Genomic DNA, 23,617 nt, shown 5'->3' with positions numbered 1-23,617 from the left:
GGCATGAGCAAAGCAGATTGCACCTTCAAACTCTAGAGTATGAACAGGACAACCAGGTTCACTAAGAATCTGTGGATTTGAATCTTGTTCTACATTGTAAGGAACTGTGGGAGGCAGGGGGTATAATTCATGTTATGGTGCGCATTTATATCCATGATTCTAGGATCCATCTCTTAGATTCTTCTACCTACCCACATAAAGACCTCTGGTAGATCCCAACAACTTGGGGCCTACTAAACTCTCCAAGTGACTAGGATAAGTATTTGGGAACCACTGATTTTCATTTTATTGTTGGGCTCAACATTAATCCTTTTCAGTATGTTCTTTGACTCTACTGATGTTCACCTGGGATTAGGTCTCAAATATATCATTAATTTGTTTTGAGATGGTGTCTAATAGTGTAGCCTTAGCTGGTGTGGAACTTGTTATGTAGAGCAGGCTGGTTGCAAACTCATAGAGATCCACTGTCCTCTGGATCCTGAATGTTAGAATTAAAGGTGTATGCTAACACACCCTGCCCATGTAATTATTTTTAATAAACCACAAATGTGTGGATGGTGAATTTCATGAGCTTTGAGAGTACATACATGTAGCTTACATTGGTTTTTTCCCTCCGTTAACTAATTTATTTATTCACTTTACATCCCCTTTTCAGAACCCACTACTTCCACTCCCTCCCCAGTCCCTCCCTTCATTCCCCCATACCCTTTCTAACTCTGAGAAATGGCAGGGCCTACTCTGAGTACCAACTCACAGTGGTACCTCAAGTCACTGCAGGACTGCATTCCTCTTATCAGGCACTATGTTAATTATTCCTATTGCATTATCTCATTTTATCCATGCAGCAGACTTAATATCTCCATTTTCAGATGTATATATTTCAGCTTTGAGATGTTGAATGAGTTCCTTAAAGAAACAGCTCCTAAGTTCTAGAGTTCAGAGGAGACCTCAGATATATATGGAAAAAGCACATAGACCTTGCTTGTAATTTATCTGAACATTACATACTTATCATTATGGAAGGAACATAAAAATATGTTTTAAAATATCCATAATCTCTTTTCTCAAGAAAAATAAGAACCACAGGTTAGCATTATTCTTTCTTTCTAGTATTTCTTTGCATACTAAGCAGCAATATTTGCAACTTTTAATGTGTATTATCATTCAGAAAACATATTATATAAACTAATATTCTTAATATTTATTTATAGATATAGTCACATAACAAATCTTATTTTAAAAGCAAAGCATATGTTGATACGTATGGGAGAAAAAAAACTATATTTTACATGTTATTTTAAAATATATTCTCAACAGAGAACCAGTAATTTCTTAAATATTAATTATGAGTGATTTCTTATCATGTGAGAGGTCATTTCATTAATAAATACAAAGATCATATGTGGTTCTATAGACAGATGTTAGTGATTATGTAAATTTTTGTTTCTCATATATTCAGTTGAAGGAAACATATCAGAATTGCAAAAGGAAATTCCAGGGAATTATTAAAATCATTTTAAAAAAATACTGGGTGGCCAATTCTTTTCCACAAGATGAAATTGCTCCAGGCAAAACCATAGCCTCATATCTGAAACAGCAGCTACTGAGTGGAACAGTCAGTTCCAGCAGCCCAGTGATGAGAAAGTCTGTATGTAAATGTCTTCCTTACACAGTGGCTCAGAGGTATGAGAGAGGATGGACTTGATGCTAGGATGATGCATGACTTCAGCTGCAAGCTAATGATACATTTATGTGCCTTAAAATGAAGGGGTGACCTTACTCACAAAGGTTATCTTCAGTTAGAGTAAACAAATTAATTTTAAATAGCTGTGGCCCTCTGGCCAGATTCTATTTCAAGTAACTGGGCTGGGGGTGGGGGGTGGGGTTGAATGTCCTAGTTCTCTGGCTTGACATTCTTTCTCTTTAAGAATTTCAATTTTTTGAAGAATCTCATCATCAAATTTTTTTTGTATTTTAACGTAATGCAAACAACTCTAAATTCTTTGTATCAGCACAGATAAAGGTAAAACCAGTTAGAAATCATGTCTCTGTCCTCACAAAGAGTGGGTGACCTTACCATTGATATCCCTCTATTTATAAAATGGAGATCAATACTTCATGAACTGAAGTGAGAAAATTGAGTGAAGAGACTGGGCTAATAGAGTGCACAGTTGATGTCTGTTAATCTCATCATCACGAATGAGACCATTACCACAATTTTGAGCCAAATTTGAAGCAAGCTTTAATTAAATACTGGCCAGGATGGTGGACTGTGGCCAGATCCATTTTTGGGTTTCCAGAAAATGGCAATAAGCCACCTTTTGCTGAGGCTTGAAAAGATAGACCCATAAGGCTAATTATTTCCCACCAAGTCCAATCAGGGAAAAGCATACATCCTAACATATTTTCTGCCCACTTATTTCTTGCTGATGCATTTCCTGCCTATGTTCCTCATGCTGTAGAGGAATTTTAATTCAGGGACATGGCTGCTCAGGAAAGGGGTAACATGTAAAGACCTCAAGGTCTATGTTATCCAGCTGGGATGCAAACACAGCTGGATTATATTATGATCTGGCCTGAACACAGAAATGTCCTTAGTACACACCTTAAATCTCAGAAGATGACATCTAGCTGAGGGGCAGACAACGTGACCAATCAAAGAAAGATTTGACATAATGAGTCAGAGAAAGGATATGCCAAATTCTCATGAGAACAGGTAGGAAAGAGAGGCTACTTAAAGACCAGTGAAAGAAAGACAGTCCATTTTAATTTAGTTCAGTTAAGTTTAGAGAGTTCAGTTCTGTGCAGGTCTGTTGAGTGCAGTTGAGCTCAGAGCAGAGAAGTTGAATGTGGAATCGATCAGTTTGTAGAGTTCAAATGCAGTCTTTCCAAGCAAAGCAATTCAATCAGAACCTGAGAGAAACCAGACTGAATCAGTCAGTGTGGAGAGGAGCTTGAGCCTCAAGAGTTGAATTGAACCAGTCAGCCAGAGTTCAGAAAAAGCTGAAAAGGTTGCGCTTATTAAGCAGTAAGCCTCCTAAAGGACAATTACATCTGGCAAACAAAAGATACTTTTTTACATCCCACCCACTTGTGGTCAAACACATCAGGTGCAGTTGTGTCAGACAAACTTGTTTAGGGGAGTAAAACCATGTGGCTTATTATCTTCCTAAACAATAGCTTCCAGCAAAATACTTCTCAGGAAGTGTCTGTTCTTTAGCAAGGGCTTACAGGTTAGAGGAATTTTGGTTTTAATGATCTTTCAGGCACAGAAATTAAAATTTAAATTTAACTTTGGCTCTGGCATGCCCTAATGAGAAATTTAAATTTCTACTATGTTCACTTTTAAAGAAATCATTTAGTAACTTTCATAGCTCCAGTGTTATACATATGTACACCCATTCACTGTCTACTGACTCCTCTCCCCAATCACATCTATGCTTCCTCTTTTCTTGTGGGAGTTTGCTGTCCAAAGAAATGAGGTGTCTTTACTATGCAGCTGGACTCAAACCCACACCTCCTCTTTGTCAGTCTTGCATTCTATGTACTATGTTAAAGCTACCTACTTCACCTATATATTCAGGAACCACCATATGAGTTAGGCTGTGTTTGTTTATACTTGTAACTGACAAAGATTCCACTATACACAAAAAGGAAATAATTAGTAGAGTTTGAATAGATGTAGCCTCTAATTTTTTTCTACTGCTCATTTCTATGAAAAGTAATGGTCACACTGTGATTAGTATTCTGAACATGGGGTGATGACAAACTATGCTTTTTTATAATCATGAGATGGCAAAATTACCCACTCTCAAAGGACCAGCTGCTCTATGGAGGCTGGCATCCCTGATACATGCCTACATTCTCAAAACTATTTTAATTAGTAGCTTTCTGCATTTTTGTTGTTGTTGTTATTGTGAGAGAGGAAATGTATGTGTAAACCTATTAAAGCCATTCCATCTGTTCTGATAAAATAACATCACTGTTTCTTAGTGAAACCTTCCATTTCAGAAATTTCAGGCTGCTGTGTGTTCTTATAAAGGCAAGGGTTTTGTAATATAGTTTTTTAAAGAGAAATATAAAGAATTATTGAAAAAATACACTTAAAAAACATCCCCAAGCATTTATACATTTATATAATATGTCCATGATAGATTTGTATGTTGACTAAATAGGCACAGTATACATGAAATAGCACATTGCTATATATATATATGCATGTATGTATATATTCATATATTAATTCATTATTAATTGATTGATTCATATATTAACGTAAAGGCTTGGGAGATCCAGATATATCTAGATACTAGAGTACTTGCCAAGCATACATGGAGGTGTTGGCTTATCCACCCAGTACTATAAAAAGAAATAAATATAAAAAGAAAAACCGTAGATAGAAGATTAATGGTCATGATCATGATGGTGATGATGAAGATTGATAGGTAATCGATAGACTTGAGAACAAATCCAATCTCTGCTTAAACTACCAATATCTCTAATAAAAGGGCTTATATTAATAATTTCCACATGGACATGAGTGTTACTCCATAAAGCTATTAGAAATTCATTGTTAGGAGTACCATACATTAATACATATGACACTATCAACACACTTATTAGAAGTTTATTATATGCTTGGAACTATGGAAAGGTTTATATGTGTATTGTCTAGTTTATTCTTCCCTAAATCCTTCTTTGTAGATATTACTATTATTAATGTATGTGGAGGCTTAGAGAGGTTGAGAAAATTACCCATACTTGTAAACATAGAAGAAGAAAATCCAACAATTGAAATTAAATTGTTGTTTTTACATATTCAACAAATAATTGCTAAATGATGTATTTCTTGGACAAAACTGGATATTGGAAGGGAAGCAGAGAATAGACGGTGGGTGAGGTATTAACCACACTCACTTCTTCTGGCCACTTTAAGGAAAAGGGATTCAAACACAACAAAGATGGTAGAAGAATATTAGGCTTGAGGTTGGGAAAAGGCATCTAGAGACAAGGTGGCATTGACTTCTACCAGGAGGTAACCAAGAAGATGTAAATTGTATGTGCTCTATAGACTTATCTGAGTATATAGTGATGGAGGGAAGAAAGGGTCAGGCAAGAACTGTCCCTCATTTTTGATTTGGAGCAACAGATAAGCTGAGATGGATAAAATTCAAATTAATGGGCAGAGTGAAGAAATCTTTCTAGTCTGAAACCCACGCTCCCAGCCATGGTTCATGTTATCACTAATAATTACTATAAAAATAAACTAACTAGAAGTCAAATAAGCTCTTCCTGTGTGAAAACAGAAACAAAGTACTACATAATTCTTAGTTTTTAAAGTAAATGTCTTGGAGAAGATTATTTGAGGATCTTCTCAAATTTGATTAAGTCTAAGCTTCAAAATTTATAATATTGTGAAATGAATTCCAGGAAAAATATATTTAAAGATAATTTTCCAACAAGCTTAACACATTGAGATGACTGTTTTACATGATTTTCTACTTCCTACATAGTTTCTACTTCCTACATTTATCAGAGTTTCTACAATTATTGCATAACACTTATATCTAGTGATTTAAGAATTTTGCAAAATTAAGCGATAAAATTACATCTGCTATGTCTATATGGTCTGCCATAATAACTTCTGAAAAGCTTTTAGATCATAATTTTCAGTGCAACCAGCTAAGATAGTAAAGAAATAAGTATATCATTGACAGCTATCTTAAAATGCATGTTCTTCTAACTATGCCGTATGCTACTCAATAATAATTTGCACTAGCATAGTAAAGTCTAAAATGGAAACTGGCTAGCCTTGTGAGCAATGTGTGGAATGTTGTGTAGTGCAGGAGTATGAACTTGACATAATTTCTCACACTGTAAATAAGGAACCTTCCAAATTGGAACATTTTCAAATCTCTCACACTCTTTCCCTTTTGCTAATGTACACACTTAGACTGAATTCCTCTCTTCGCACTCCTGTCTACTGCTCAACCTTGCCTCTTCCTCCCTTGCAGGGTCAACGACTGTATCTTGCGGGTGAATGAAGTTGATGTGTCAGAGGTTTCCCACAGTAAAGCAGTGGAAGCCCTCAAGGAAGCCGGCTCTATTGTGCGGCTGTACGTGCGCAGAAGGCGACCCATATTGGAGACTGTCGTGGAAATCAAACTTTTTAAAGGTCCAAAAGGTAATAAAAGACTTACTCTGAGAAACTAGTGTCAACATTTGTCTAAAATTGACTACATAGTCTTTCTATAAAGGCCTTTAATTCTCTGACCTTCATTGCCCACTGGCAGCTTTGACAGTCTGTTTTTGTAACACTATTATGCGTTGTAGCCAGTAAGTATTACATTGGTTTTAACACAGACAAAATAAATTAAGCTTGGTTTTTTGTTTGTTTATTTGTTTGTTTTATGTTCACAGATATCTAGGGACTCTTGTGTGTTTCTCAAGGACCTGGGTGAACGCTGAGATCAAATCCTCATAGTAATGTCAGTTACAGCACTGGCATCATGACTCAAATAGTATTCAGGTGCTTCGGAAAACTTTACAAATTAGTTTAACACATTTAAAATTTTTATTTATATAATTGTTTTTTGAGACAGGTTTCTTTGTTCAGCTCCTGCAGCTGCCTCCCAAGTGCTGGGATCAAAGGCATGCCCACTATCGCCTGGACTCACAATTAAATGTTTTAGATTAATGAGTAATCATTATACCCTTATAATATATTTTCCTTATAATCTATTTAATGTCTAATGCTAAGTATGTGATTGAAAAGAGAAAAAAGACATTTTAAGTATTAAAATGGACATTATTAAGTACCATTTGCCATCAACATAACCAGACAAACTCATTAGAATACTAGTTCAACCATTTACTAATGGAATTACCTTCATTAAATCCTTGGACTTAATGTGACCAAATATGTTGAAAAGAGCTTGTATATAGTAGGGAGAAGCATGAACAGTGTGAGAACAGGGACCAGGAAGTAAGGGGAAAGAGGAGATGGAGCCCATGAAGATGCATGCCCAAGATGTAGAATCTGGAGACTAGCATCAAAGTGCAGACCTAACTTTATTGTTTATTAGATAAGCTTATATTATGGCTTTTTAGCCAATTAGAGTATGTTTATGTTTTCAATAGCAAATCTGATCCACCTGCCCATGAGCCTGTAAGGGAGGGTCCAATCCCCTGGGGAGATTTCAATAAAGATAGAGGAAACAGTCACCACTGGGGTCTGGGGGTGGGGTGGGGTGAGAGTGGGGCTTTGAGTTGTCTCACCTGTGTGTGGAGAGATGTCCGATCACACACTATACACAGTAGACCAGGTCTCTTCAAGGAGTTGCAGGAGCTCTCTATTGTACCAGGTTTATCTCCAACATCCCCCACAGGTCAGAGCAAATAGGTTGAAGCCCACCACTGCCCTTTACTAGTTCTCACACTGGCTAGAAAAAAATTCCCTCCCTTGGCCTTTATTTTCTCACCTACAGACTACAAGTAAAAACAAGGCTCGTTCTCTGAGATATTATGGTGATTCACTGAGACAGTTCACATATCTGAATTAAATCCTGATGCAAACTGACCACTCAGGAAATATTAGCTATGCATGTAGGCTATTTTGAAGTATTTTTTTTACTAAATGTGGTAATGGGTTTTTAGTAATGTAATGAAATGCTTAGAGATCCCTCATGAATCAAGTGAAGGCACATTAGAATTCAAGTGTGAATGAAGGTCTACCCTATCCATTTACTAAAATCACACTGACAGTTTACTTTTGAAAGCCAAACAAATGGAACATAGATTTTTTTCTATTAAAAATATATACTCTATATAAATAATATGCATCTATTTATACAGCTCAGCTACAGCAATTATTCATCATTTCCCTAAGCAAAGGCTAATTTAAGCCCTCAGGAAAAATATTGCCATTCTTTTGCTGGCTTCCTGCTCTGAGTCACTGAATGACCTCCAGCTGCTTCGGCAAAACACTAAAAGGCTGTAGGGAACTGATGACCCAACCTCCATAATTTTACCAGGAACATATTTGTTAGTTCTTTACTTTGACATCAGGCATTCTCCAGCTCTTTTACTTCATGCTGAACTATTCTCTTCTTTGAGCCTGATGTAGGGCAATAAGGTCTTATGACATGGAGGGAGGTACTCAAAAGTGAGAGCTGATTAACCCAGGATGTAGGTAGTAACTCAAAGAACATACATAATATATGGGAATGATCTCCTGAACCATGGAAATCCTAGGGACAAATTTCCATATGGAAAGCTGGTTTTATAGAGCCTGTGGACAAATGTCCTGAGTCAGTTACTTTTTTTTATACTGGATTATTTTGTATAGGTCTAATTTGTTACTCTATATCAATGGCTCTTAACCCATGGGTCGTGACTTCTGTAGGGGTAATATATCAGATATTTACATTATGATTCATACTAGTAGCAAAATTATAGTTATGAGGTAGCAATGAAATGATGTTACAGTTGTTGTCAGGACAAAATGAGGAACTGTATTAAGAAAGTTGAGAACCACTGGTCTATACATAGCCTATTGGTTTCTAAGGAAAGAAAGTGTTCCAGTTGTGTGGACTCCAGATGCCTCTCCCTATGCTTGAAACTCATCAAGTGTAGAATTAGAGTAGCTTATATAATTAAAGTCTTAAATATAAAAGAATATGGCTTTCTTCACTCTCATATATTATAATTTTTAATTTTAGAATTACAGTATCCCTGAAAAAAAATTTCCACCATGATAAACTTAAAGAGGGAAGCCCTAATCCATGGTGAAGAATGAAGAAAATTTCTTTCCTCAGAAAATTCTAATCAAAAATGAATCTAAAGTCAACATATTTAATGATTTTGCAACACAAAATGACATTGATTTTAGGATGGAGCTGAGCCATGATTTTAATTGGGATTGGGTTGTAGTGGGGTGGAGTGGCTGTGTGATTCATCTTAGCCAGAAGAGTCAGAACACTTCAAAGAACTGGAAATATTCCACTCTTCCATGTGCATATGCTTCCCTATCCAGTCCACCTTGACTACATAGTTGTCACATGATACACATCAGTATTCTAACCCTGTAGATGTATTCAACTATGTCTGTTTAACATATGGTTGTCTTGTTATACAGACAACTGGTCCTTCAATATTTCAACAAATACTTATTAAACATTTGCCGTGTACATGACACCAGTAGTACATGACACCAGTAGACAAGGATTCACAAAGAGAAGAGGTGAATCTTGTTCCCAAGAAAATTATAGTCAGGTAAGGAAAACATCTGTTATATAAACTTGAAAAATTAATAAGGAATGAAGACATTCAGAGTGAACAGATTAGGTAATATGCCAAAGGAGACAAAGGCTGTTCCTGAGTTATAAATTAAAATAGCAATATAGCAAGATAGGAGAGAATTTTGGAAACAGATAAAAGCATGGCAGCCAAAGTATAGAAAAGATCTTCATATTATCTAGTATTCAAGTAGACATGAGAGTATTCAAGAGTGACATGAGACCATATGGCTGAGGTAAGTAGAGGCTAGATCATGCATTGCTGACTTTATAATATTTAAAAGCTTGGAGTTATATAAATGCAAGGGGGTAAAAATTCAAAGCATAAGATAAATATGTTAAGATCCACCATCTTTATCAACTCATTCTGGCTGCTGGAAAAAAGACAAATTGAAAAGGCAAGAATGAAAGCCAAGCTCAGTTATACATAACTCAGAGTAGAGACTGGTGCAAGTGGAGTTGTGCTGTGTGTTGAAACCGTGTTAAGTACACACAGTCAAATATAGCTAATTGGTTAGAATAGTAATGCTTGGCATTGGACATCTCTATGGTCAAATTAGACCACATAAGAAACTGCATGCACATGGGATGTGACATGTTCTCTGCAATGTTTTGACTCTTCTAGCTAAGATGTATCACTCAGTCCCCCTCCCCCCATCTATTGCTAAACTCTGTGTGGTGTGTTCTGCAGATGAGGCACCGTTTTCTAAAAGGGATCCCATCTGTCAAATGAGGAAGGCTACAGAGAAAGCTCTGAGGAAATGTGATTAGCAATTTGCTTGGGAACTTCGTAGAAGCCCATTGTGTATTTCTAATAAAAAGTAAAAATGCTTCTCTTAACATGTAAAATTTGCTTTACCTTGTGGTTAGAAATTTAGTCATTGAAGGCATCTGGGGTGTCTATGTATTATCAGTCAGTTGAGAAAAAATATAGGTAATCCTATGTAGAAAGTAGTAATTAATCAGGTCTATTTAAGTTTCCCAAGAAATCAAAATTTAAAGTAAGAATCTGAATGTGTAGGGGGTATTTCAAGGAAAGAAATTTATAATGAAAGCTCTCTAGTGGATTTCCCAGAAAGCTCCCAGAATTCCTCTTAGTCTAAACCAACCAAAGGAGTCTGTCATTAAACACACATCAAGATCACTGGTCACTGTGGCCCAACTTAAACAAGCTTCTCCATGAGAGTTTAGGTAGCAGTTTTGTCATATTGGATTACCATGCGCATGAATAATAGTCTTTGAGCACAACCCCTATAGTCCACTAACCTTCCCTTTTTTCTTCTTTTTTAATTTAATTTTATTTTTTAATTATTCACTTGACATCCTGCTCACTGCCCTTCTCCCATTCACCTCCTCCCACAAACCTTCCCCCATCCCTCCCCTCTTTCCTCTGAGCAGGTAGGATTCCCTCTGGGAATCCTCCCCCACCTGACACTTCAAGTCTCTATGAGGCTTGGAGCTTCCTCTCCCATTGAGACCAGACAAGACAGCCCAGCTAGTAGAACATACCCCAAGTATAGGTAACAGCCCCATTCCAGTTGTTTGGGACACACATGAAGACCAAGCTGCACATCTGCTTCAGATGAACAGGGAGGCCTAGGTCCAACCCATGTATGTTCTTTGGTTGGTGGTTCAGACTCTGAGAGCACCAAGGGATCAGGGTAGTTGACTCAGTTGGTCTTCCTATGGAGTTCCTATCCCCTTTGAGGACCACAATTTTCCCCCTCTTCTTCCATAAGAGTTCCCAAGCTCCATCATTCACTATTTGGCTGTGGGTGTCTGTATCAGCCTTAGCCAGCTGCTGGGTGGAGCCTCTCAGAAGACAACATGCTCCTGTCTGCATGGCTCAGAAGTGTTGGGTCTAATGGAAGTGGAGGAGGGGTAACCCCTACCCTTTCTTAATCCTTCACTACTCCTAAATTTTCCTCTTTGCTCTTTTAGACAGTTTTGCAGATACATGATATCATACATATTTATATATAAAAGAAGAATGATAAAGCTGTGACACATGACAGGTCTGTTTTCAGGTTTCCAGGAATATAATAGTCCTTGTTAATTAGTCTTGTGGAAGAATTTCTTAAGGCTTAGTTAGAAAATTGAATTTTTTTCAGGATAAGAATTTAAAAATTCTTAGTAATATTTGTAATAGTTCATTGTTACCATTTTTGGCTGAAAGTTGAACAAAGGAAAACATCAGTGTGCTCACTTATGTGCTTCTAAGGTAACTCCCATGGTATTTCACATGTTCTATTCTCAGTTCTTTGGCAACAATATTTGTTAATTAAAGATTATTTGTTTAATATTCCCCAATTTCAAACAAAGCCTATATATTTATCTTCTGCAAGTAACCACGTGTCATATGTGTGGGAAAAAACATGTGTAATATACATTGTATGCATATTTTTGCAACTGTATTTTTGTCTGGTCCTATACATATTCATTTATATCTAAAAATGGGGTAAAAACTGCCTTGTGACTCTATGACTTATAAACATATTCATATAAATATATAGTGACTCTATGACTTTTAAACATGTTTAGCAACATATATGTACATATATACATATATGTATACATATATATATACACACACATCCTTTGGTTTTATATTTCCATATACTTAATATATGGAAATATATTCCTAAATATATTGAACGTGAACAGCATGAAGCCTCCTGTAAACCAGTTTCTAATGTAATGGTTGTGTCTGTCTTCCAACGTCAAAAACTCAAAGTCAATTTATTTTGGCTCCCTTTGCTTCACTATGTTTATTAAATCATCCACCATAGCAAAGCAATTCACTACATAACCACTCCACTCTTTAAAACCTCTGCCACCATTATGATAGAGCTCTTTTTTCTATGAAATCTTCTCTGACCTACTACTACAATGGACTCCTTTCCAATCCCTTTATGCTTCTCCTTGGCCAGCTTTCTGAAAACCCACTGCTTTATTAATGGTTCCTTCTTGCTCAGAAATGTCCAATGGCTCTTTATCGTCTCTAGGTAAGAATCTGAATTTCTCACTACAATATCCCATGACTTCTGTGATCTGCCTCTCCTTCAGCCATAGATATTGGTTTTAATAACCGTTTTGTGTCATTATCCCCTTCTTGTATCTTCTGACCTTCTGACTCTGAGCCTTTGCTCTTCCCTTAACCGCCTTTGGAATACCTTCTTTTCCCATTTTGACCACTGTCTGCATACTCTCCCCAAGAGCCACTTCAGTGATGTCTGTCTCTCCACAAGGCCATAGATAATATTCCAAATCACTAGCAGTATTCTTGTAAAAGGACTTTATTCTTTTCTGCCCATCCTTTGGTTGCCAGGTTTCCCAACAGCCCATAATAATATAAGACAGGTCCCAACAATGCAAATTGGGGAACTAGGCAAGCTGCTAACTCTAACCCATGCTCACCAACCCACCCACTCCCTCTTCCCAGCCCTGGCAGTCCCCTATACTGGGGCATAGAACCTTCACAGGACCAAAGGCCTCTCCTCTCATTGATGACCGACTAGGCCATTCTCTGCTAGAAGAACCATGAGTCCAACCATGTGTTTTCTTTGAATGGTGGTTTAGTCCCTGGGAGCTCTGGATATACTGGTTAGTTCATATTGTTGTTCCTCCTGTGGGGCTGCAAACCCCTTCAGCTCCTTGGGTCCTTTCTCTAGCTCCTTCATTGGGGACCCTGTGCTTTGTCTAATGGATGGCTATAAGCATTCACTTCTGTATTTGTCAGGCACTGGCCGAGCCTCTCAGGAGACCCAACAGTTCTGGTTTCAGCACCTAGTACATATCACAAATAAAGATTTTAATTGAAAATTAAATGGATAATCACGCACAGAGATCATATGCACTGTTATTCTCCTTCTCTGTCACTATGTAGCTCCTCCAGAAATGTTATCTAACAAGCTGGGCTGACCACCACTTAATTTGAATATTGAAGCTAAAAGAGTTTGGAGTTCTTCGTGATTCAGTGATTTAAGAGCAGTTTACCACACCATCAAAGGAAACTAAGCACAAGGTTTATGTGCTGGTTTGGTTGCTGGGACCCACCATTTATTACTTGAAAAGATACCATACGTTCTTTCTGTTTCTTGCCATGGGGTAAATTAAAAGGTACATTGATCTTTTAACGTCTGTGCAAATGTGTTTTTGACTGCAGGGCCCCATTTACCTTGTCAAGATTGTCTTCTCTGCTCTGAGTTCCAAGTGGGAGGTAGACGTGTTTTTCTGTGAAGGACCATTCTGAACAATGACTTAACTGTTAGTAAGCATAAATGGCAAGTTTAACTTTGGCATGAGGCCTCAAAGCACTGTATTTTTTCTTTAATGTTTTTCCTTTTAATGCTTTTGAGTTAAAATTATTCCCTTGATAATAAGGGGATCTGCTTAAGTGTATATACAATGAAAACTTTTACTGGGATTAAATACAGGGAATATGAAACAAAAGGCCAAACTATGTGTTAAGCCAGGAAAACGTTCTTCTCAGAAAGAAATTTGGCTAAATTGCCACTTTCCACCCCTGCAAAGCATTTTCTTCCTAGTTGAGGAATTGAGGACACGTGATAAATTGCTGATGCTTAGCCATTGGGTTTCTCCTGGAAGTGCATTGTTAATTTCTGATAACTTTCAGATCTAAGATAAATGCTTACAAAACTAAAGACTTTCTCTAAACTAATGTTTGATCTCATATCATTAAAAGATCTGTAAACCAGCTCTTTCCTGAGAACTCAGAACAAGTGGTTTTCATGTGAAGATTAAAGTACAAATATTGCTGTTATAATCCCCACTGTTCCGTGCATTATAGCATTATGAGCAAGAGAGTCATTTGATTGCATTTGCTAATTTCATTCAGAAATTAAGGGCTTATGTCGCTCCTCTCGTTCTGCCTATGAGGATAATCCCACCACCATCTTTCCCTCATGTTACTTATATGCTATTTAAAGCTAAGCCTATATGATCATTGACTCTGTGAACAAAAAAAAAATTTAAACAAAACTATTTTAACATTTTAAATAAAAAATATTAAAATGCAATGTTCACAGCAAATGTTTTTCTTATTTGAAGTTTTATGACTAACACATAAATTCTTTAGATGACTGTGAATATTAACAAAGTCAAATGCTTCCCTTAGAGCATGTTTTAAAAGAAAAAATGTTGCCATGGAAAACACTACAACTATAAATTTCTCCAGTCCTAAATTATTTTCACTAATATGCTTGTTGCCAACCATAGATAGAAGAGATTTACAGTTTAAATTTGTGTGTTACATAACTATCAAATAGACATATTAGGGCATCTGTGCCTGAGTATCTATGCCCCAAAGATAGATTCTCTTTACTTAAAACTCATATACATAAAAATAATCAAATATTCACTCAATACGTGTTTTATTTCAAAACCACCTGCTACATTTACTAGCTCATAAAGTTCTAAATGCTAAATCAAATTAGAATATGGACATCATTTATAATGGCAATTGTAGCTAAATACCTTTAGAATTTATCTTATCCAGAAAGCTTAACTGGATATATGTAATGGAACTGTTCTCAATACAGGTGAGGAAAATTAATTTAAATTTTTTTATGTTTAGAAAATACTATGTATGGGTCATCTACTTATGAGATGCCACAAAATGTCTAAGGAAAGGTAAAAACTTGTGCAAAAAATCCCAAAAGATTGCATTAGGCAAAGGGGGGAATTATCAGTAAGTGCTGAAAGTGGAGCTATTGAGGTAGAGGGGGGTCTGGAAAGGGTGGTTCCATGCCAGAAAGTGCTCTTCTAAAAAGGCTGGCGCAGACACAGAAGTGGATGCTCACAGTCAGCTATTGGATGGATCACAGGGCCCCCAATGGAGGAGCTAGAGAAAGTAACCAAGGAGCTAAATGGATCTGCAACCCTATAGGTGGAACAACAATATAAACTACCCAGTACCTCCCCCCCCCCCAGAGCTCCTGTCTCTAGCTGCATATGTATCAGAAGATGGCCTAGTCGGCCATCAGTGGGAAGAGAGGCCCATTGGTCGTGCAAACTTTATCTGCCTCAGGACAGGGAACACCAGGGCCAAGAAGTGGGAATGGGTGGGTGGGGGAGCGGGTGGGGGACTTTTGGGATAGCATTGGAAATGTAAATGAAATAAATACCTAATAAAAAATGCAATTAAAAAAAAGGCTGGGGGGGGGGGACTGCAAGCTCTAGGCCAGCCTAGTCTACTACAAATATAGACTTTTTTGTTTGTTTGTTTGTTTGTTTGTTTGTTTGTTTGTTTCAAACTAAACAAAGCAAAACTAGGGAGAAAGAGAAAATTCAAACTGGTACTAGAAACAAGGGACATTTTTCTAGGTCAACCATAGAAGTGTGTGTGTGTGTGTGTGTGTGTGTGTGTGTGTGTGTGTGTGTGTGTTGTATGAGCAAAGAATCTATTTATAATATTAGAAAGAAAAGGATGAAACTAAATACAGAAATTGATAAATTGGATTATATTAAAATGAGGTCCTTTGTTTACTAAAAATAGCATTAACAGTGAGAAATAAAGCTACAGAGTAAATAATCCCAGCACACCTATCATATGATAAATATTAGTAATGATGTTAAATATTAAACAAATCAGAGAGTTGAACAGTTACATTGTAAGATACTATTTACATGAATCAGATTGCTCACCATAAAAACCAGTGGTAATGATGACACTTGAGGCTTGTGAAGAGGCCTCTTCCTGAGACCCAACAGAAGCCAGTAGTAGAGCTGAAAATTCTCCACCACCTTGAAGAACAATACTAAGTTATCTTCAGCTTCATTAATGCTTTAGCCTGTGGTTTACCATATTTGCATCTAAGCATGTGTCCTATAGCATGCCTGGATGGAAAATGAGCAGATTTCACCAGTGTTTGTAGTAAGAAAAACAGCCTAAGAAGAAAAGGATGACTAGAAGAATTTCAAAATATCTGTTTGATATTCTGTCTAGCTCTAAGAATGAATGTCTGAGATTAGTGTATTGGATGAATACTTTAAAACTAACTGAATGAAATAAAAGTACAGAAGTGGAACAGAACCAATGTAAGTCATTAAATTCTATACAGTACATTGTGGTGGCAATTTGTGCAATCTCTAATGACTTATGCAAAAGCAAATAAATGTAAACAACATGCATGTTTATGCATAGAATGCACCTAGAAGTGTAGTTGCTAGCACTGATTGCTCCAGAGAGGGAACAATGTGCAAAGCAAACTTTATTTTTTTTTTACTACATATTCTTTATACCTTGAGATTTTCTAATTACATACACATATGCATGTTCATATATCTTATTCTAAAAGCTAATTCTTAATGAAAATATACAAGGATTTAAAACCAGACCACTAAAACAGCTGTCCATCACCCATCTCTGTGAGGCTCTGTAGTCTAGCCTCAATACCTAAGGATAAGGGAGACGTCACTGAAACAAAATAGATTGATAATAGTAATACCAATAAAACAGAATTTATAGTAAAACATTAAAATTTCATCATTTTCTGCTGATAAAATTTTGAAAACTATAGTCAGCAATGAAAACATAATCAGTCATATGAAGTGAATTAACACTAACACTTATAAAAAATAAAACTGTTTTTTGAGAAAAAGTTGAAATAAGTGTTTTTACACACACACACACATTTACACACAGACACACACACATGATGTATGTTTAGGAAAAGAAGAGCTACAACTTATTTCACTCAGCAAACACCTACTAGATTATATCTAGGTATATGTAGAGAGATGCCATCAGCAGCCAGGAAAGGTACTGAGGACAGGAAACACACAGAGGCACCACCCTCTCTTGTAACTGTGAGTATTTAAGTGTATATATACACTTTCAGTGACTTTGCCATGATAATTTTTCAAATTTAAATCAGTATTCTACATAAGCATCCTGAGCTGTTAACTAAAGATGATCAGCGTTGCAGTTCTTCTAGGCACTCAAACCTAAGTCTTCCATTATGAATTCTGTCTTCGGGAACTTTCCCTGATTTTCTTCTTTGGCATGCCTTTCTCTGGCAGGTGTCTCCTCTTTGATCTGATGATTGTTTGATGCAGCAGTGTGCAGAGAGAGCCACTGCAGAGAAGTTATCTTACAATAAAATGCACGTGATTTTTCATAGTATCTTTCCCCAGATGCAGACTGAAACTAACAGTTCTCTTATTTACTTATTAGGAAGCTAGCGTGTTGAGGTTCTATATTCTTCTTTGCTAATGAAAGATTATCTCCTGTTCCATGGGCCCTCCTGCTGCTTTAAATAACTCAGCGGTATAACCCTCTACTTGATTGTATGTCATCCACACTCCTGCCCCAGCTCGTTACTGAACAGAGTGTTCAAAATGGTTTCAGCACGTCTGGCAGTGATAATTTCCCAGTGGCCCGATTAGATGAGACTTCAGGAGGGTATATTTTGGATGAATACATAGAAACCGAATATGACAGTAGAGTGTTTGGCAGCCCACCAATAGGTTCATGAAACTGAATTGCTCCCTTCTAAAATTTCCCTCCAGCACTTAGAAATTAGTCTCTATTCATTCGTCAAAGACACTGTACTCTACTCAAGGAGGAATCTTGCCTACTTCTCTGATTAACTTAGTTGGTGCAGGCCCTCATTACTGTAATTTACAACTTTTAAAACTTTTAATGGGAACTTTCTCTTGGAACTTTCTCGAGAATTCTTCAGATCCTCCTGGAACCTGTTGGCCAACCACAGCCTATCTTAGGGAAGGACTTCCGGTTCCAGTGATCAATCCAATACCAACAAAATACAATGATGACTCCTGAGGAATGATATTTAAGCTTGGCTTCTGGCCCTCACAAACAATTTCAAGCAAATTCATGTGTGCGTGCACATGCGTGTACACACACACACACACACCCCAGAGATGACTAGAGAGAAGAAAGTGGAGGGAGAGAGAATGAGATCAGTATGGGTTTAGATATATGCCTGATACATAGTGGAACATTAAATCTATCAGGCAAATTTTCAAAACCAATTTTGAGCATCTGGTTTATTTATCCTACCTTGATACTCAAGTTCTAGCGATGTTCATTCATTTTCATCAAGAACAGCTCCTGTTTTTCCAGGAAGAAGCTATTTTGCTTTTCCAGTAATGTGCTCTCAAGATTGATCTCTGATGGCATGGGAGTAAATAAGCTGAGAGAGCAAATGAGAAAGAGAGAGAGGTTATAGAGGTTTTCAAATACTTTCTTTTTTAACCTCTAAAGTACAGTGTTCCCAAAGACTTGCTATTTTCTCTGCTCTCCTACCCCCTAGACACTTTTCTCCCGTCTTCTATCTTTGAATGCCATACCTATGCTGTCTCCTGTCTTTGTCTATGTCCTATTACTTTATTAAAATGCTGAAGACTGAATACTCTATGAAGGAATGGCTATGAAGGTTGGTTAGGAGGTTTATTCTGCTCACAGTACTGCAAGTGAAGAGCATGTACCAACATCTGCTCAGCCCTGAGTCAAGGCGTCATGTACAGGACATCATGATGTGAGGATGAGTGATCCACAAGAGGCTCCTCAGAAGAGATGTTTGGGAAGGAGCCAGATTCTCTTCTAATAACCTGTCTTCAGGAAAAAACAACCCAATCCCAAAACTATTAATTCCTCCATAGAATGATGTCTTCTGTGACCAGTCTTCTTCCACTAGGCTCCACCCTTTGAAGGTCCAGCATAACTGCACCATGGATTTAGTTTACAGTATATGAACTTCTCTAGACACCTTCAAACCACATACATTATGTGTGATATATGATCATTATAGCATTAATAGATATTTTAATATTAACAAATAGAAACTCAACTTTCCATTTTACTTTCTAAAAGGAACTCTTCCCAGAGGCTTTCCTAGCTCATTAAATAATTCTCTCTTGCTTAGGTCAAAGATACATGCTAGCCCTGATTTCTTCTGCTCCTGTATCTAGTTCACTAGCAAATGTTCTCAGTCCTGTTTCCTAACCTAGTTCATACTGAAAATTCAAACCTCCATCCCACACCAGCACATGTGCATTTAGACTAGTCTCTCTTATCCTTTTGTCCCTTCTGCTGTGCATTATTTAATAATATCAGCAATTTTCAAATATCAATCAGATTATATCAACCCTTGGTGTACACCAATCACTAGTATCCCTTTTGCTTAATAAAACTCCACAAATTTACTACAGTCTACATGGCTACCTTCTTGTCTTCATCACTTTTCAGCTTCTCCTTCTGCATGACACTTCAACCATCTTGGCTCTTTTGCGATTGCTGTTGAATCCTAAGCATGATCTAGCCCAGGATTTTTGTACTTGCTATTTTTATTACCTACAACACCTTTGCTCACATGATTTTTTTCTTTTATTTATTTGTTGCATTGATTTTCCTCATTACATGCAATGCTACCATGAACTGAGTGAAAAACTCATTTGTTCACCCTAAACCTGAGCTCTAAGCAGGTAGAACATTTACTTTGTTTACCAGTGTACCTAAGCACCTGTAACACCAAGTGTCACAGAGTAACCACTTGGCATCTCTTTGGCTAGATAAACTACAAAACTCAAATATTGTAACAGAAAAAATAAAAAAAATCCCAGAGGTGTGGAAGTCAGAACCAAGGGAAGTAGGAACTACTGGGTGTCGGACTTTAGTAAAATAGGAAGCTACTGATGGTGCCATGCAGTGATTTCCCTATAGGGAAGCTCAGGAATGTTTATTTCTTAGTCCTTGTCCCCAGGTAAGAGTATCTGTTGGAGGCAGAAAAAGAGAAACATGGTGTAAGTAGTCAGCGAACACAGTGTCTTCCCTGTTCAATCAGTTAAGGTATGATGAAAATATCATCACGGCTGATAAATTTGTGAAATTCTAGGCAGAAAAGGTACCAGGTTGCGAACAACCTCATTCCATTCTCTAGTCTAGAATGCTAGACAGACTTGATTGCATGTCTATGAGGAGACTTTGATTTCCGGATGGTATCGATCCATAGACACACTTGTTGCTTTCTATGTTCTCTCTGTGCTGTTTGTCAGTTTATAACGCACAGAGAGAAAGAAACACAGGCATTCGTTGTCTTCCAGCAGCTTGGAATCAGGAAGTTACCCCAAGACGCATTTCTCTTTCAGTCTAAATTAAATTGAAGAATGAGTCTCTTTATTTAGATTTTTGTTAAGTAAAAATCCCATTGGAAACCTTGGAGGAAATTTATCCTTCTTTTCCCTGTGAGGAAATGAGAAGAGAAATATAGTTCAATTCTCTTTAAAATGTTTTTTATTAACGTTTTCATCTTTATTTTGTGTTTACTAGGTATGGCAATCCAATGGACATTTTGACCAAGCATAAATGAAAGTATTATGTGGTACCAGCCCCTTACCCTGTAGACAACATTACTACCATACCTTCATTTTCAAGTAGAGAAAATTGAGGAGTTATTTCAAAACTGTAAAGAATTGTGCGGTATTATATTTAGCCCTATTTAATAATAAGGAAGATATTTCTCATAAAGTTTCCTCTGGGATCACAGAACTTTTGATGGTTTGTGCAAAGGGCATCACTTCAGTTCTTAGAGCACTGATAACATTGGGGAAGACATGAACAAATGGTACCGAAAGACCAGTGTGCGTGTGTGTGTGATATGGTCTATGTGTGTCAATACGGATATATACGTGTCTGTATAAAACTATGAAGCACTCTGACAAAGCAGAGCAGGGTGTGTGCTAGAAATTATCAGGACACAGAAGGTCTTTTCTGGAGGTGATCATAAACTTAAGTTATTCCCATTGCCATAGAATGAGATCTGTTGTAAAAACAGGCATACTTAAACAGCTAAGCGAGGGTCCGAAGACTTAGGTGAGAGCCCTTGGGATTTTGTGGCTTCATGATTGCCCCTGTGATACATCGTAAATAGTTTAACTGTATAGTCTGGTCAGTTACATTTCTTCTTTCACTATGAAATGCTCACCACAGTGAACAGTTGGAAAGTCAATATAATTTCCCTCAGAGATGAATGCAACAGAAAGATCAGGTTTATTGGTGATTTTTATTATTCCTGCAATATACAGTATACAAATATAACATTCAAAATTCATATTAATTACTTAATTATGACCAGTTTGAAGCTGTGTTAATGTTGAGTGTGGGGACATATGAAGGACAGACATCAATATATTCAAGTAAAACATAACACTATCCTTGTTTAACTCCTGTTTGACACAAATATCTCATCCGAGGTTATTAATTGTTTGTAACAAACTTAAAGTGAAGATTAGTGATTGTGTTAGTCTGCTGTCTGTCATTGTCATGAAAGAAGAATCAAGGCAAATCAAATGACAGCACATGTATTTAGCTTGGTCTCAGTTTCTCAGGATTCACACCAAGTCTACTTGGCTCCATCACTTTGGGTCTCTGGAGAGACAGCGTATCATAGCCAGGAAATGATAATGGCACAAAGCTATACACCTTATGATGGCTTGGAAAAGTAATAGGGAGAGTATCTTGGGCTAAGGCATGCTCTTCAAAGGTGAGATGTATGTCCTCCACTTATAGTCCACCACTTAAAGGTTAATCCGTTTATAATGAACTTGTCCCATTCATGATCCACTCCTTTTTTAAAATTTAATTTAATTTAACTTAATTTAACTTACTTTACTTCCCTTTCACTGCCCCCCTTCAGGCCACCCCTCCCACAATCATTCCCCCATCCCCTTCTCCTCTAAGCAGATGGGGTCCCCCCTGAATATCCCCCCGGGCACTTCAAGTCTCTGTGAGCATAGGCACTTTGTCTCCCACTGAGGTCAGACAAGGGAGCTCAGCTAGAAGAATGTAACCCAGGTACAAACAATAGCTTTTGGGACAGCCCCCATTCCAGTTACTCAGGACCCACATGAAAAGGAAACTGCACATCTGCTATGTATGTGTGGGGAGGCCTAGGTTCAGCCCGTGTATGTTCTTTGGTTCAGACTCTGAGAGCCACAGGGTCCAGGTTAGTTGACTCTGTTGGTCTCCCTGTAGAGCTCCTATTCTTTTTGGTGCCCACAATCCTTCCTCCTATTCTTCCATAAGAGTTCCCAAGCTACATCTACTATTTGGCTGGATGTGTCTGTATCAATCTAAGTCAGCTGCTGGGTGGAGCCTCTCAGAGGACAACTTATTCCTGTCTGCAAGCATAACAGTGTATCATTAATAGTGTTAGGGATTGGTGCTTGCCTATGGGATGAGTCTCAAGTTGGGCTGGTTACTGATTGGCTGTTCCCTCAGTCTCTGCTCCATCTGCCATACCTCCATTTCTTGTAGACAGGATAAATTTTTGGTTGAAAGTTTTGATCCACTCACCTCTTAATAGAACAACCAGCTGGGAATCATCAGAGGAACATGTGCAGGACTCCCCACATCAAACCACACAGCAATACCTAGTGCTAGCATTGCCATTGCAATGCAGTTTTGCAATGGAATTTTAAGCTGGTTTCCTCTGTCAGAAATACAGCAGTGAGTGACTGTAGGTCTGGACCCTGAAACAAAAAGTAATCGGAAGATATATGTAGGTTTTATTTTTCACTTAGAACTTAATTACTGTAGCCAGAATGTTCTCACTGTTGGATTACAATTGTCCTCTGTACATACTCATTTGCATTTTTAAAAGCAGTATCAAGTATAAAAACATTTTCTTAAAAATGTTCTGGGAATGTTAATGGCCCTAACTCATTCTCCACAAGTTAGCATTTTTGAAGAGATATCTTCATTTTGTTTTCCTCTCCTAACTTCCTTAACCCTTGGTTGAGCTTCTGCTCATTTTCAGAATTAGAGCCCACAAATTCAGAATTTGCTTGCCCACAAGCCCAAAAGCTGACTCACCGACCGCCTACCGGTGCGCAACTGAAGAGTCATAAAATGGCAACAAATCATTGAGCATCGATGTGTTTAATGGTTTTGTTGCTAGGCTGCCAGGCTGTGCCTTTTCTGTTGACCCTTGACTGTGTTCAAGGTAAAAAACCTTTAATTTAATTTGTGCTTCTGAAATTATTAACCCTGGTTCAGAAATTTTGATTTTATTTATTTATTTATTTATTTATTTATTTATTTTTGCCAGTGGAAGAGTTGTGAATGCCTCACTTTCTTGTTTCGATTGCTAAACTTCACTCTCTGGGGGAGAAGAGACATGTGCATGTGGAAGCTGAAGGTACAAGTAGTAGAGGCAGATAACCCTAAGTTAGAACAACGACCTTTTCTGTTTAGTAGTTTAACAGAACATGTAAACTGATTCAATTTCATCTTAGTTTTTAAGAGAGAAAATAGAAACTACATCGTTCAGAGATCT

General features: G+C 37.4%; 1 protein-coding gene across 19 annotated transcripts in view; it reads left to right on the top strand.

The window, feature by feature from the left end:
• Dlg2 (discs large MAGUK scaffold protein 2) overlaps nt 1–23,617 on the top strand; it is a 2,003,181-nt gene that overhangs the window by 1,465,597 nt on the left and 513,967 nt on the right. For all 19 annotated transcript variants that reach the window (XM_085841537.1, XM_085841534.1, XM_029479404.2 and 16 more), the window contains one exon: nt 6,015–6,184. In XM_085841537.1, the coding sequence (XP_085697663.1) occupies nt 6,015–6,184 (170 nt within the window). The remainder of the gene's footprint in view (nt 1–6,014; nt 6,185–23,617) is intronic.

The sequence above is a fragment of the Mus caroli genome, unplaced genomic scaffold, assembly GCF_978045245.1.
Source record: "Mus caroli unplaced genomic scaffold, Mus_caroli_1 scaffold_8, whole genome shotgun sequence".
NCBI lineage: Eukaryota > Metazoa > Chordata > Mammalia > Rodentia > Muridae > Mus > Mus caroli.
The sequence above is the reverse complement of the archived record's forward strand: the minus strand, read 5'-3'. Positions and strand labels throughout refer to the sequence as shown.